Source organism: Filicampus tigris, chromosome 6, assembly GCF_054856515.1.
Source record: "Filicampus tigris isolate MCC_2025a chromosome 6, RoL_Ftig_1.0, whole genome shotgun sequence".
NCBI classification, from domain to species: domain Eukaryota; kingdom Metazoa; phylum Chordata; class Actinopteri; order Syngnathiformes; family Syngnathidae; genus Filicampus; species Filicampus tigris.
Window position 1 is genome coordinate 28,240,572 of NC_141222.1, and position 16,537 is coordinate 28,257,108.

General features: G+C 44.6%; 1 protein-coding gene across 9 annotated transcripts in view; it reads right to left on the bottom strand.

The window, feature by feature from the left end:
• myom2a (myomesin 2a) overlaps positions 1-16,537 on the bottom strand; it is a 38,859-nt gene that overhangs the window by 10,575 nt on the left and 11,747 nt on the right. For 3 of the 9 annotated variants that reach the window (XM_086033214.1, XM_086033213.1, XM_086033211.1), the window contains 14 exons: positions 15,644-15,724; positions 12,962-13,084; positions 10,352-10,444; positions 8,726-8,870; positions 8,492-8,646; positions 7,394-7,486; positions 7,029-7,117; positions 6,908-6,946; positions 6,231-6,395; positions 5,923-6,084; positions 5,666-5,807; positions 4,680-4,891; positions 1,608-1,785; positions 358-479 (listed from right to left, as the gene is read on the bottom strand). In XM_086033214.1, coding sequence (XP_085889340.1) covers positions 358-479; positions 1,608-1,785; positions 4,680-4,891; positions 5,666-5,807; positions 5,923-6,084; positions 6,231-6,395; positions 6,908-6,946; positions 7,029-7,117; positions 7,394-7,486; positions 8,492-8,646; positions 8,726-8,870; positions 10,352-10,444; positions 12,962-13,084; positions 15,644-15,724 — 1,799 coding nt within the window. Of the gene's footprint in view, positions 1-357; positions 480-1,607; positions 1,786-2,168; positions 2,187-2,284; positions 2,487-3,576; positions 3,705-4,538; positions 4,593-4,679; positions 4,892-5,665; positions 5,808-5,922; positions 6,085-6,230; positions 6,396-6,907; positions 6,947-7,028; positions 7,118-7,393; positions 7,487-8,491; positions 8,647-8,725; positions 8,871-10,351; positions 10,445-12,961; positions 13,105-15,643; positions 15,725-16,537 lie in introns of all 9 variants that reach the window. The other 6 variants (XM_086033218.1, XM_086033215.1, XM_086033219.1 and 3 more) reach the window with 4 other exon arrangements.

A 16,537-nucleotide genomic window follows, 5' to 3' on the forward strand; every position in this document is an offset into this window, starting at 1 on the left:
TAACCACGCTCGTCTCTCAAAACACTTGAATGTCAAATGATCTTACCAACGGAAAAGATGAAATTGCAACTAAGCCCTTCTAGCCCGCACAAAAAACATTGGTGGGTGAGTAGTGCATCAGTGTTGGATCAAAAACAACACAAATCTTCAAATGTGACTTGTGATGACGACAATAAATCACGTGAAGGAGGAGGTCGCGTGCAGATGAAGGCAGGGGTGGGGTGGCTGGGAGGCACAACCATTTAATACATACCGTACTCAAACCCCCCACCTGGCAGAACATTAGAATATCAAATAACATGAAAGTACCAAACGACAACCAAACGGTTTGCGTCATAGCTTCTGGGCGGTGCTCACCCAGGGCGGGCTCCACCGCGATGGGTCCCGACTCTTGGGACTCTTCGCTCAGGCCGAAGACGTTGACAGCTTGCACCCGAAACACGTAGGTCTCCCCTGGCGTGAGGCCATGCACCACAAACCTGGAAAGATGCAATACGTCGTGTGTAGAAGGAGCTAAAAGCGAGCCTAGACTGAAGAAAGCGGGAACGTCGCAAGCGGGGAGGTTTGCTAACCGGCTAACTTCCACCACCAGTTGTTCACGCTGGTCGTTGCAGAGACGTGTTTGTCGTCTTGGCAGTTTTACATGATTAAAAATGTAGCATTAGCGGATATAAGTTGACAGATGCGGGAGAGTTGCTAGTGGATAGGCTTGTTCATCGGTTAATTTAGCGCAAGTAGCAACTGCGTGTTACATACTGCAAACACTGCGGAAAAGTATTGTTTTCTTTAAGCATTTTATAAAGTAGCATTAGCAGACAAGTGAAAGAGTGGCAAGCAAAGAGTCTTGCTAATCGACTCACTAATCACACGTGGTGTTTGTTTTTGTTGTACAGATGAGTTTGTCGTGTTTGTCAGTTTTACATGACTACAAATTTGTATTAGTAGTATTAGCAATAGAAACAAGAGATTTGTTACTGGGAAGGCTTGCTAAATGGCTAACTTTAATCACACTTTTTGTTTACTCTGGTTGTAGGAATGTTCTGCTGTATGTTTAACACAATGGGAATTAGCAATGGCGGATGTAAGAGAACATAAGCGGGAACGTTGCTAGCAGAGGGGCTTGCTAACTGAGTACCTCAGTATAAAATGAAATCACACATGTTGCTGTTGAGGTGCACAGTGGAAGACTGTCTCTGTCGGGTTTTTTGGTGATAAAAAAACTGTCTTCCAATTAGCAATAGCACACAAATGGGAGAGTGGCTAACAGGGTGGCGCACTAACCAGCTAATTTTTTATACAAGGTATACATGAGTTGTCGTATGGACATATTCTAGGAACTAGGGACTCTAGGGACATACAACAACAATGTGGAAAAGCGTTTGTGGGTTTTTACGAAATGAAAAAATTGCGTTTGTATTAAAAAGCTGGAGAGCCGCTAGCAGAAAGGTTTGCTAATGACTACCCATGATCAGACGTGCTCTTTGCTCAAGTCGTCTTGGAGACATACCACTAACACTGTAGAAGACTGCTTGACTGTTTCACTTGATTACCAGTTAGCATTAGCGTTAGCATTAGGGACTCGGAAAATAGCCACAATAATAAAGGACCTGTTGAGTTTGAATGGTTTGTGGTTGCAGGCGAACCAGTCCTTGCTCCCCACTGCACGACCGTCGATGTAGTATCCCATCAGGCCTTGCTGTCCGTGCTTGGGCGCCTCCCACTGGACAAAGACGGACGACTTGGTGTTCCGGGTAGCGACCGGTTGCCCAGGAGCGGACGCCACGCCTGTTTGTTGGGAGAGACGGGCAGAAGCCGTTAGCAACGGGGCAGCTAATGAGGCATAGACGTTAAACGTTGCACCCTGTTGGCCATTTCCAGTGAAGCATGCTGCATTCGCAGTGCGTGAGCTGACTTTTTACCACCACCATCACCAATAACAACAACAACAACACTTTTCTTGCCTCTTGTTCACTTCAAACTTAACAAATGAAGCTGAATGGAAACTCAATCAAAGTGAATCGTAATTCGAATCGAATCGGGCCCTTGTGATCGATACCTAGTCCTATTCCTTATGGGTCAATTTGACCCGCACATGTGAAGGCTTAATGTGCAGGGTGCTCAGAGGAGGACACACGTGAAACGTGAAGCAAACGTGTCCTGGTACGTACCGACAGACAGCGCGCAACCTGCAACACAGCGTTTCATATCGTCACGTACACGGCGGGATGTGGCATACAAGTGGATGACGTAGCGCGTACGGGCCGCCGCCGCCGCGCTCCCTTACCGTCCCGGTCGGCCTTCCTCACCGGCTCCGAGGGCTCCGAGGCCCGGCCGACGCCGTACGCGTTGAACGCAAACACCCGGAAGAGGTAAGCGGCCCCGTCGGGCAAATGGAAGACGGCCAAACGGGGCGAGCGAAGCTCCACGCCGGCGTTGACGCGATGCCACGCCTCACCGGGGCCACCGGCAGCGGCAGCAGCCAAACACTGAGGGGCATCAACACACACGAGCGACACAGCGACCGCGTCTTCAGAAGAAGACTTTGTTTTCTTTTTCCCAACGTACTTTTTGTACACAAGGGACTTTCAATCGGATTTGTGACTGAGAAACTTTCGCGAACAAAAGACTCATATGGATCTGTTTGTCATTAAGTGTTTTTTTGTTGTTGTTGTGTGTGTGTGAAAAAGTCGCAAAAATTGTTGACAAACCCACTGTAAACAAAGGAATTTGATTTGGATGTGTGTGACCAATTTCGCTTTTTGTGAGCAGAGGACTGATTCAGAGCTATTGTTTTTTTTTTGTGAAAACACGACTTGGATCTGTCTGTGCTTGGGGGACTTTTTACAAATGAGACTGATCTAGATCTTCTCTTTGTGCTCAACTGACTGTGAACAAAGGACTTTGATTTGTATGTGCTTGACAAAACTTTTTTTAATAAAGGACTGTTTTGGATCTAATTTCGATTTTCTGTTTGTTGCTGACCAACTTTTTGTGAACAAAGGATTTCAATTTGAATCATTTGTTTGCACTTGACTGATCTTTCTGTGAACAGAGGACTTTGATATGGCTCTCATGTTTGTATGTCTTATGTGTGACAAAGGACCTAGCTTTGTATTTCCCATGTAGTTTGTAAACAAAAGACTGATTTGGGATTTTCTATTTGTGACTGAGTGATTTTTGTTAACTCAGGTCTTTGACTTTGATCTTTTGCTTGTGACCGACTAACCTTTGGCGAAGAAAATACTTTCATTTGAATGTTCTGTTTTTGCTCAACTGACTTTTTGTAAACAAAGGACTTTGATTTGTATCGTCTACGTGCCCGACTGAATTTTTGGGAGAACACAGGACTTTAATTTGGATCTGTTGTTTTCTGACGACCGACGTTTAGTTGAGAAAAGACTTTGATTTGGATTTTTTGTTTCTGACCGACCAAGTTTTTGTGAACAAAGGAGAGAATCATCGCGTCGGCATAGCATGAGGGAAGCGGGACGTACCACTGTATCCTGAAGGCAACCTCCTGTCCACACAAAGAAGCTGATAGTTGAAACGCACGCACGCACGTGCACACGCACACACCTTCTCCACGACGTAGCAGAGTGGCGCTGGTCCGCGCCGGCTGGGCGGCGTCCAGCTGAGCACCACGTGCGTTTCGTAAATCTCGGATGCGCGCACGTCGCTGGGCGGGCCAGGAGGGGTCGCCTGGCCTAAGAACGCATGGCGGATTCATCATGGTGGGTTCAAGGTGGTTGGATTTCAAGTCAGGTTTAAGATTGTTTCAGGTGGGCTTAAGGATCGTTACAGGTGGTTTGAGGGTGAGTTGAAGTCGGGTTACAGGTTGTTTTAAGATGGGTTTATTGTTGGCTTAAGGTGGGTTTCAGTTTGGTCCGGGTGGGTTAATAAAAGGGTTTTAAGTCAGAATCAAGGTACGTTCAAGGTCGGTTTAAGGGCGTTTCAAGGTGGGCTTAAGGTTGGTGTCGGGTGTGTCTTAAGTTAGGTTGAAGGTTGTTTTCAAGGTGGGTGTAAGGTTGTTTTTTGCTGGGGTTAAGAGGGTGGGGTTGGGGTCAGGTTGAAGCATGTTGGAAGGTGGACTGAAGGTGGCTTTAGGGTGGGTTTAAACCGGGTTCAAGGTTGTTTGTTAAGGATGTTTCAGATAGGTATAAGATGGATTTTAAGTCAGGTTAAGGTTATTTCAAGGTGTTTAAGGTTGGTTTCTGGTACATTTTAAAGTCAAGTTTAAAGCTCTTTCAAGGTGTGTTCAAGTTTGGTTTCAGTAGGTTCAAGGTGTGTTTAAGACAGCTCAAGCTGGCTTTAAGGTTGATTACATGTGTGAAGGTTATTTCAAAGTGGGTTGAAAGTTGATGCCGGTAGGTTTACGTCAGATTTGAAGTCTCAGTGGCTTTAAAATCAGGTACAGTACAAGGCTGCTTGATGGTCATGAATAAGGTGGTCGAAGGTTGGTTCAGTGTGGGGTGAAAGAGGATACAGGGCATTTTTTTCAGGGCAACACACAGCCAGTAGCTACCAGAGTTCTGTCTCACCTTCCAGCTCATGATTCCTGGTGACAACGTGGTACTTTCCCTGCCTCTTAATCACTACGGCAAAAAAAAAAAAGAAAGAAAAAAAAAAAAAAGAAAGAAAAAGCGCAGGTCGGACCTTGGATTTCTTTTTACTGCGTTTACCTTCGGCGCTACCTTCCAGCCTGGCGCTCTCGGCGGCGTCCAGAGCCGTGACTCTGTCGGAGGGTCGGGAGGCCCTGCTGACGCCCGCGCTGTTCACGGCTCGCACCCGGAAGCGGTACGAGTGGGCCGCCTTCAGGCCGTGGACCGGGTACTTGCACACCTTCACTGGGGCGTCGTTGCACTGCATCCACGAGTCGCTCCCCGCCTCACACCTGAAAATAAATAAATAAATTATTATTCATTGATATTAACCAATTGTTTAGTTAAATTTAAAAAATATTCTTAATTTCAGCAATATTTTGTTATTTTAAGTTATTTGAATAATAAAATCATAATGATCTGTTTTGTTTTACCATTTAAAAGCAATTGAATTATAATTAATAGACCTGCTGCTTGATTAAATAACATCAACTGGTCAACTGATTAGCACGTCCGCCTCATAGTTCAGAGGTCGCGGGTTCGATCCCGGCCCCGGCCTCCCTGTGTGGAGTTTGTATGTTCTCCCCGTGCCTGCCTGCGTGGCTTTTCTCCGGGTACTCCGGTTTCCTCCCACATTACAAAAACATGCATGCTAAGTTGATTGGACTCTCTAAATTGCCCCTAGGTGTGATTGTGAGTGCGGATGTTTGTCTCTGTGTGCCCTGCGATTGGCTGGCAACCGGTTCAGGGTGCCCCCCGCCCATTGCCCGATGACAGCTGGGATAGGCTCCAACACGCCCGCGACCCTTGTGAGGATAAGCGCTATCGGTAATGGATGGATGGAAGAATCATGATTAAAGAAATACATACATGTAAAATACATGTATTTCATTTGTATTATGTACAGCGAATCAAATAAAACATTCAACCAGATTAATTGAAAAATGATGAAAATGAAGAAATACAACATTTTTTGTGCAACAAATCCTGTTGACAATGTGAGCACTCGATGGGCCCCCGTGCTACATGCTGCACGCCAACTCGCAGCATCACGCGAGCAAACCCACCTGTCCACAAAGTAGCCGGTGATGGCCGCCTCGTTAACGGTGTTGGGTGGTTTCCAGGCAACCAGGACGTAGTCCGAGTTGACGTCGTAAGCCTTGACGCTCATGGGGGCTCCGGGGGCCCCGGCCACCGGGGGGGTGGCGTCTGGGGTGGGCAAGGAGCAAAGCAAACGCTAACGTGTCATAAAACCACCCTGAAGTCACATGAGACTTGATCAAATGCGGAAATGCTGACATGCTAACACACTAGCATGCGCTACCTGAGACGAAGAGGTAGGCGCAGTGCTCGGAGGTGCCGTCTTTGTTGTAGACGCGGATGGTGTAGAGGCCCTCGTCGTCCTTGGCCAGGTGGGGCAGCACCAGGCGGGCCACGCTGCCGACCACCGACATGTCCACCAGGGGGCCGGGCTGCAAAAGTTTTTCTGGAACAGAAGAAGAACTGTAGGCTACAATGTAGTCAAATCATCACAGACCACTGGCATAATTGGGAAATGATGTGTCATAATCGTAGACCGCTGTGGAATCATTTCCGATGATGGCGGACTGATTGTGGAAGAAGGCGTCTCACCATCTCTGTACCACTCGATGAAGGGCGGCAGGTTGGGGAGGTCGGGGACGACCACCAGGGAGCACAGCAGGCTGGCCGACTCGCCCTCCACGCCGAAAGTGACCGGGAAACAATGCACCAGGCTCACCTCCAGCTTACTAAAATGGCTTCCGCTCAGACGGGGGACTACAATTTGGGAACAAAGAGACAACACTGTGGAATAATCATAGAACATAGTGTAATTTGTTGTGGAATAATTGTACAATCTTGTGGCATAATCAAGTCAAATTTATTTATATAGCCCTTAATCACAGGAAAGGAAAGGGCTTCACATGCCCATAGCTGACATATTATTTCCATAATTTTGACAAATACACACACACTATATATATATATATATATATATATATATATATACATATATATATATATATATATATATATATACATATACACACACATATATACATATACATATATACATATACATATATGATGTATATACATATATATATACAAACATATATGTATATGCATATATTTACATACATATACATATATATACTATATATACATATAATATATATATAATACATATATATGAATACAACTGAACTGTTGCTGGCACAATACAACATTTACTCAGTCACAAAGATAACTTTTCAAGCGTGTAAGATTTCAAGTTTGTGTCCTCTCACCTAGCCCAATCTGGCTGGACCATGCGCCTCCACTTGCGCCTGCGCAGACACAAAATCTGTCATCACGCAGCACAGCTCAGAAGATTCATTTGGGGACATGAAATGTGCAACGTCGACTTACTCCGAACAGCAACTGTGGCCGCGCTGGTGGCCGTGCCGTGCGGGTTGGTGGCCACGGCGCTGTAATCCGCAGTGTCACTCACTACACACCTGAAAAACATGTCAACGTGTGTTCAAAGGTGCAACTAAAATATTGATCAACACAGCTGGGCACTCTGAGGGGACTTCATCAGGTTTTTAATTTCTTGAAGAAACGGAGGCTGAACACCAGGATGAGCAGCTCACTCTGTGGCGAGCGGGTGAAAAAGTTCAATTTCCGACTCTTTTGTTTTTCGATGGATGCTGAACTGTAGGGGCGAGGGAGGTTCCACAAAACACATTTGTGTGTTTCGACATGATGTGATGTTCGCGTTTGTGATGTCGTACCTGCTAATGATCAAACTGTGGACTCCATACTTGCTCTCAATCTTATACTTCCCTGGAGCACTCAGAGGGTCTACTGGGACGCCTCCTTTATACCTGCACACAAGCACAACTCTTTTTTACCTTGGGGTATTGTCATTGTAGTACATTGTGGAATGATGGTGGAAGGCTGCAAAATAATTCTAATAATGAAATGATTATCACACATTTCAGAAGAATAACATTGTGGGATAATTGTAAAAGTTATGGAACTCTGTAGACTAATTCCACATGTTGCAGAAACTTGTGTCACCAACAAAGTGTAAATTGTCATAAGGCGAGTCGAGCATTGTGGAATTATGGTAGAAAGTTGTGTGATAATTGTAGAGCATTGTGGAATAATTGCATATAACATTGAAATAATGGTAGAAATTGTGGCAGAATCATAGAATGTTGTGGAGTCATCATTGTACACTAGAATAAAATGTCAAACGTTGTGGAATAATTGAAGAAAGGTGTGGAATACAAGCAGAATACTGCAGAATGATTGTTACACATAGTGGAATGATGTAGGGATGTAACGATCAATCGAAAATCGATTCAAGCCGATTAATCGAATAATCGACTCGAATTGACCTCGGCACTTCACAAGCCCTATACAGCAACACCTAACAAAAGGCATAACATACCTAGGCCATTAGAATATACAAATTTAGCTAAAAAATAAGGTTTTAATTTTTTTTCCATTCCAGATGCGTGGCACATTTTTAATATGTAGATCAAATTATGCGCTTGCGCCAAACATCATTGCGTTTGTAGATGGCTGCAGCATCACACTAGCGCACAGAGACAAGAATGGTAGCGGTTTTTTTTTTAAATCGCATCGTATCGAAAATCGTGAGCTGAAAATCGAATCGGGGCTTGAGTGAATATTGACATCCCTCGGAATGAGCATACAACATAATGGTGGAATTGTACAACGATTAGGAAAAATATGACCGTATCTTGATCGAACATTGCAGAATAATTGTCGAGCATGCCGAACTAACGGGAGAAGGTTGTGGGATACATGGTCTGGCAATGCAAACACAGACTTTAAGCGAATAAAAGATTTGTAGTGACCATTTGACGACGGGCATGGGGGTCCCCAGCACGGTGCAGAAGAGTTTGACGGGCATTTTCTCCCACACGGTGTGAGGCCGCAGCGCCACGATGAAATCGGGCATGCGCGGGATTTCCTCCAGCAAATCCACTTTCCTGTACATCTTCTCCTTCACCTGACGCACAAAAGGGATGTTTTGAGAAACAAGATCATGATCTTGCTTTGGCTTTCGGACAGGGCCGGATTGCCCTTGCCTCTTTCTCGATGGCCAGACTATCGACTTGAGCCTTGGTGGAGATTCTCATCCTTTGGAGTTCCTCCTGGATGGCAGCCAAGCCCTTTTCCACTTTTTTGCTCACTCGCTGGTACTCCTCAACCTCTGCTGTCTCCTCGCTGGTCCTGCGGCATGGAAAAGCATTTTTTTTTTACAATAATGCATACAAAAATTCAGTATTGTAATGACTTGTATCCCACTGTCACTGGAGTGAATTATTCAAGATTTGGAAATAGGAATAGTCTAGATAGTGTGAAGATGACTCAGAGCTGTTGCACAGTGTAAAGGTTTTGAGAGTAGGATCGCAAAAGAAAAATGAGGAGCATCGTACAGTATCTTGTTTGAGATCTTGTATCGTACCGAAATTGTAGTGAGTCGTATTATATTGCAGTAGGAGGGTATCGTGTCGTATTGCATTGCAATTGCAGTAAATCTTATCATAGAGCGTGAATTGTGTCACAGAAATTGAAAAGAGAAAAACATAGCGGTAACTTAATTGGAGAAAATGTCATTGTAATTGGAGTGAATTGCATCGTATTGTTGTTGGTGTGAATAACGTGAGGATTGGAGCGAATTTTATCGTGTGAATGGAGTGAATGGAATCGTAATTGGAATGAATCGTACCGTATAATATCAATGGGAGTGCCATTGTACGGTAATCGGATGAAATATATATATGAAATCGTGGAGCAGCTGGAGTGATTTAGATCATATAACTGGAGGGAATCGTACTGCAATGCAAATGGGGTGATTTGCATTGTAATGTAATGGAGTGAATCGATTTTTGTTGTATTGCATCACATTATAAATGGACTGAATCTTATGCATCCCTTCGTGACTGCATTACATCGTAATTAGAGTGAATCGACTCATACCGCAATTGTATCGTAGAACGGCCGGAGCAAACCATATTCTCTCGGAATTGGACAGAATCGACGTATTATACTGCATCGCAAATGGAATGATGGCATCATTTTGCCGATGGAAAAAAAGGTTGAACTGTATCCTAGCATATCGTCGCTGTCCTGTGAAAAACACTTCACATGTTCACGTCAATGCGGTGTCTGTAATGTGGAAACGCCATTCAAGTAAAAATAAGTAAATGGACATAAGTGTTTTTCACAGGACAGCGACGATATGATCATTGGAGTCAGTCTTATGACATCATATTTGGAAAGAATTGCATCACGCCCAATCGGATTTGGAGCGGAGCGTATCGTATCACATCAGGAATAGCTTTTGACGTACTGCGACTGTACCGGCAGTATTTGGAGCAACGCATCGGTGATGGAGATGCAAATGCCGAACAACACAAACACTTTTGACTCCTTCCTCGACCGATTTGGCATCCGTGAGGATGTGAGCGGACAGGACTCGCCTGTATGCCTTTTCCAAAGTGCGGATACCGAGCGCAAGATTGCACCACTCGACTTCGGACTCGCTTAACGCAAGTCATAACATTGACTTGCTTTGCTTGCAACCCGAAGGTTGCGTTTTGAGACTTGCTCCCACCTCGGCTGCACACATTTAGCAGAGGAGCAGAACGCCGCCGGCATCGTGAATCGGGGTCGGAATAGCGCCACATGGCACGCGTGGTCATCCTCACCTCTGTCGGAACACCGGGATGGTGTACGCTGACTCCGCCATCGCCTCTGTGGCCGCGGCCTGCACCTGCCTCGTCGAATTGGAACTCGACTTCCTGCCGATCGGGGAAATAAAAAGTCAGCCCGAGTCTTTTGCCAAGGAAACCTCACTCATTGCACTCCTTCCAAGCAACTTTCAACCGACCAAATTGTACAAGTGCAGTTTTGTGGATCTGTGAATAGTTGAGAGCCAACTGTTCAGCATAACGCAGAGTTGCTGGTCTTGCATTGTCAACTGCTTCGACATAGATTAGCCACTCATTCAGCTGGCGTTTATTTCATTGTCAACTGCTTCTGTGCAGACTATTTTTGATGACTATCGACTCGCATGGAGCAAGACGCGCTCGACATCCGGCGCTCAAGTTGCCGGCGGTCACGAGCGGGTCATCTTCGAGGAGTGTCACGCGCCCTGTGACATGGGCTGCGGGCGGGACGGGGCTTAGGGGCGTGGCTTGGGGGCGGCCAGGGGCCTGGGTTGTGGGACCTGCGCTTCCTCTCAGACCTCTTTCTAAGCAGATAAAGTCATTCCAAAAAAGAAGCAGAAGTGACTACTGTACAATGACTCACAAATTGTGGATGAAGTTCCGAAAACAGTGCAATGAATCGAAAACATTGTGGAATGAGTGTAGAACATTGCAGAAGAGAAGGTGCTGCGCAGCAGAGGGCGCGAGCGCATTGGAAATGCTGCTTTTTGCGTCGACATCACGAAAAGCCTCGGCCGCGCCTCGGCCGGCAAGATTGGCGTGCGCGAGACGACGACTAGAAATTGCAGCCTGCCGCTTTTCGGCAACAAGTCAAGTGAAAGCCCAAGCGCCACACCATGCGGAGCTAAAGCGGCACAGAGCTCTTTGGCCGTGGCAGAGAGCAGCTCAGCGTGAAGGTTGAGGCCAACTACAACCCGGCTCGTGCCCTGACACGTAGTGGAACCTCCGAATTTGCACCACCTCGAGAAAAATACATCACTGGGGGAGAACCAAAAAAAGTGAGTGTCCAGAAAGGCAAAGTGAATTTAACCAGCCTTTGTTGTCCCTGATTAAAATTAAAATGAAAACTCACCTGATTAAAATTAAAATGAAAACTTAAGCCAAAACTCTTCTTTGCAATAATATGTTCTGTGTCCCCACTAGTTGAAAGTTTATTCCGATTAATATCGCATGTGTGGAATAAGAATTAAGCATATGTATCCACACACACTATCAATCTCAGGGTGCTTTGTTCTGTAGTGCCCTCTGCTGTCGACTGAAATTGACATCAATGCGCTCTTGGGGCTCCCCATTAACAACGTCACGTGACCAATCCTGGAAAACGGGTGAGCCATGACAGAAGAGTTTTCAAACTATGAAGTTCCGTAGGTTTCCAAAAATATGTGCTTCTACCAAAATGTCACTTGATGGTAAAAGAATCAAATCAAATGAAGGGCACAATAATGGGAAAAAACAGGAAGAAAAGTCCCAAATTGTCTTGACAATATGTTTTATGAGCCCCAATTAGTCTAAACACGGCACTCCGATTCATATTGCCTTTGGGGAATGTGATCCATCTGAGGGGGCGGCCATTTTCTCACTTGCTGTCGACTGAAAATGACATCACAGTTGCTCAGGGCTCAGGTAACTAACAAACTAGCTTCAGCAAACAGCTGAGCCGTGATTGGTCGTTAGTTGAGCCCCGAGCAACTGTGATGTCATTTTCAGTCGACAGCAAGTGGGAAAATGGCCGCCCCCTGTTGGCGACGATGGATTCACTGTATATTTTTGTTTCGCATTTATTTTCTGCATTATTTTCAATGTATGGCCAAATTGCAGAAAAAGGGAATTCGAACTATAGTGACTATTTCTATCTTCACGTCATCTGTGTAAGGTGCAATAGCACACCTTTGAGTTCTACAATAAAAAAACATAAATGTGAAGTAATACCTTTAAGACCACAATCCAGCAAACAGTTGTGCTAATATCTGCACTTCACCTTTTTAAAAATGCTCTACCTTTTTTTTTTTAGATTGCATTCGACCTTAAAGCTTCCACAATGTGTTTTTGTTAGCAGAGCTGGGCATTTTACTAAAAATTGAGCGTCCATTATTCGGCATCCGTGTGCACACTTCCGTCATCCGTCATTCGCGTCATTTCCAGGGGAAAAAAAAAAAGTACCCGTCTACAGGCCGGTCCGCCTCCAATTTTAAACGCGCGTCCGTCGGCGAGTCCGACTATCCGTTCCCTACCAACCCGAGCCACCCCCCCATTCGAACAGAAATAGTGACTCACTGTGCTTTGGAAGCCTGTTCACAGCCTGGTCCCTCACTCAAATCTGTCCCCCAAGCAACAAAAACTCACTATGTTCCTCCCCGCGCTCGTTCCGTCTATTTTCACATTTTTCCCGCCATTCGTCAACCGTCAGCAAAACGGGCGTCCATCAGTGACGGATAGACGGACCGGTCCATCACATAGACGGAATGCGCAGCTCTGTTTGTATCCCACCCCTCCTAAAACATTTAGCGTTTAGCTGAATGAATTAGCATGTCGTAAACATAATAAAAGCACAAACGCGGCCAAGCAGCGAGAGGCAGCGTCCTAGCGTACCTTTGCGTCGTCTGCCGAGAGACGACACGCTTGGTGCTGTACTGATAAGCGAGATCACTTTTCACTTGGCTGTGGCTCTTCCGCTTATACCAGGGAATGACTGTGGAAGCCATGATGGGAACGCTGGAAAGGGAGGAGGAAAGCTTTTGTGTGACCAAGGAGGAAGGGAGGGAAGAGACACCAAACACGTGTTAGCCATCACATCACCGCTGGTGTCATTGGAAAAGGATAACACAATAGGATGAGCATCATATCCCTCCGCATATATTGCAGATTAGATTTTTTCGTATCGGTGGCTGCTATCGGCATTCTTTAGGAGTACCCATTCCTTTGAAATAAGACTCGGCATCGGCCCGACACTGATAACTGGTCTTGGTTCTTGCGTACCTCAAGTTTTTACAGTATACCTGCGTGCTCGTCAGTGTAGTACCACGTTGGGCCACAATAGGCCGGGCAGCACTGAACTCTACTGGAAGAGATGCAGCATAAGAAGTGGCGGTAGAATGATAAGGTCACTTTCAGGGCCAATGTCGTTTTATTTGCAGTCAAAACCAATGTTTGGAGACAATATTCATTTGCGGTAAAAGGCAAAATATTGGCATGGAAATTTTGAATGAGACCAAAAAAAAGCCAAGATGGAGAACACAGAGGAGGTCTGCCAGTTTAGGGTCATTGTGGCATTTTTAGGGTCATTATGGCAATTTTCCCAAAACGTATAAAGGTTTTTGACATTTTCACTTAGCAACATAGTTTGGTTTGGGTTACATGTACAACATGAGTAGACCGACAAAAAAAAGTCTCATGCCTGAAAAGACACAGAGAGGTTCCCACTTTGATTTGAAGAGGCCATTTCGGACTAAGTTTGCCCATTTTCCAGAGGCTATTTAAAAAAAAAAAAAAAAAACTTTTATAGATTTTATCCAATTGTTGAACCACTTACGCTCAACATCTCTCACTTTTCAATTTCATCATTGCATATGGGCAGCACACGCTAGTACCGTTTGAGGACTCGCCTTACAGAACATAAAAAAAAAAAAAAAAAAACAATGAGTCAACTCCACAAGGTCGAAAAGCTTGACTGAAATTTGGTTGTCATATCTATCATTAGGAGAGCCACCAAATCATGATGACTATATTCTGGGGTGCACACTCGACAGCCCTTGAAATGTTTGGCCCGAGGACCTTACAGCGCTCGGCTATGAATAGCTTGCAGCCGTCAGCCGTGACTGGATAAGTGGAAGCGGGACTAAAAATGAGTCATTAACACGGCAAAGTCCTTCAATGCGATGCCATCAAACACACTAATCCTTATTATTAGACTGTGGATTGAATTATGATCGAGTGACAAGCAGAAGGGCTTCTGTTATGTAAAGTGGAGATGAAATGCTTGCCATGCTTTGTGTTTGTGTGTTAAATTGGGGTGAAATAAGGCGCGTGTGTGTGTGACATTTGAAAAACAGAGGAAATGAGTGTATAATATTTGCAAACTATACAATTGTTTCAAAAGTAATTATGGGTCAATGTTTTTTAAGCATCAATGATATGATAAAAGTTGCAAATACAACACATTTAAAATGTTATGGTCGTAAAAAAAAAAAAAATCTGGATTTTTTTTTATTAAACATCTCAAGTTGAGCCGCAATGCAACAGGAGGATTAACAAAGGTGACTAACCCAAAATGAAAGACCTCATTTTTTTTTCTATGTTGTGTACACACACAGCCGTGTTGTTTCGGGTCAGTTTGACCCAAAGCTGCTTTAGCTGTACAAAACTATACTGTATATCTATTTATAATAATTTTCTGGTGGTTTGAATTGCTGGGGTCAAATTGACCCACAGGATTAGAAATATTAGTACATTTGAAAGTAACAGGAGACTTTAATTGTGTGTGTGTGTGGGGGGGGGGTCAATTTGACCCAAGCTGTCAGCATTATGAAACATACAAGAACTATGGTTCGGCAATTTAGGGAGTCAACAAATGAATTAATTGAGACGTAGACTTTGATTTATAATCATATAAATTGCTGGGGTGGAGGATAGGAAATATTGGTAAATTTCAAGGTAACAAGAAGGGGTAAAAAAAAGGATGTTTTAGCTGTGTTAAGCCTCAAATAAATATGTTTTTGGCTATTTAGACAGTCAAAAACAAACTGACACATCAGAAGGAAGCTGGATTTTTGTCTATTTTTTTGGGGGGGGGGGAGATTTGACTTGAGGCTGTTTAGCTATATAAAACATAAAAGATTGGGGAAGATAAAAGATTGGGGAAGATGGGCTATTTTGGCAGTCCCAAAAAAAGTAACAGAAGCAGACAGTATTTTTGTAGTGGTTTAAATTGCTGGTGTTGTGGCTAAGAAACGGGAGTAAATGATGGGGGGGGGGTCAATGTGACCCAAGGCTGTCTTCGGTGTAAAACAACAGAAGAGCCATTTAGGCAGTGAAAAACAAAGTAACTGCCACAAAGACTTCAATTGCTAAAAATAAAAAAAATAGAAATTGTTAGTAAATGCCAAGTTAAAAGATAGTCTTTCCTGGGGTCAGTTTGACCCGAGTCACCAAGTGTCACATGGGCTTCTGCTTCTATTTCTAATCCTTTTGCGGGCTGTTGAAATCGCAATGTCAACAGGAGGGTTAGTGGGACATTTGTGACAATTCCAAGCTGACACAAAAGCGAGCACTTACCCCCGAGAGATTAAAAGAGAGCAAATCGATGGCGGCGTTAGCGCTGCTGGAGCGGGCGGACGTGGCTTGGGAAGCACTTTGCTGATGGGAAGAAAAACATTAGCCACATTAGCCCCTCACCGGCTGGGGGCATGCCGATCCCCTTCCACCCCATGTATGGACGCGCCTGCGACTATATATAGCATTTCCCTACAAATTCTGCCTTCTTTCCAATTGGACCAGCTTCTCACCATCTACATCATCTTCTCAGTCTTCCATTCACTCATGACATGCGATTTTACCCCCTTTACTTTTGAAAAAAATATTCTCATATTTTGGCTTTCTAGCAATTGTTCCCTTACTATTATTGTAAACAATGCGTCTTAACAGTTGATTGACGTTGACGTCTCGTTACTTACAAATTCAAAGATCATTTTATTTGCAAGAAGAAGGTGGCGAAGGCCTGAGGAAACCTTTTTAGGTTCCAGTGGGGCTTTGGGGGGGGGCGCCTGTCCTTCTTGGCTGCACACTTGTGGACAGCAGTCAGTTATTTTTAAACTCCTGAGACACACGGACACGCCTCAAGTCTTACTGTACAAGCACAAGCGAGAAACTTAACTCTCAAGTTCAAACAGCAAAGTGGGACAAAAATTGACTCGGTTAAGCCAACTGGACTTTTTTCATTTGATCAATTTTCCCAAAAGGTCGAATAACTAAGCCAAAGGAATTTTTGAAAACTCAGCCTCCGAAGCCAGTTTCACTTTACAATGTGAAACTCGGTAGGCATGTCTATCATGAGGAGTCCCACAGAAAAGTCTCAAGAGGTCATGCTCAAATAGACACAGGGGGGCCTATTTCCGTGTCCAATGCAAGTCTTGCGCAACTCGCAGTCTAAGTGTGCACATGCGTGGAGTT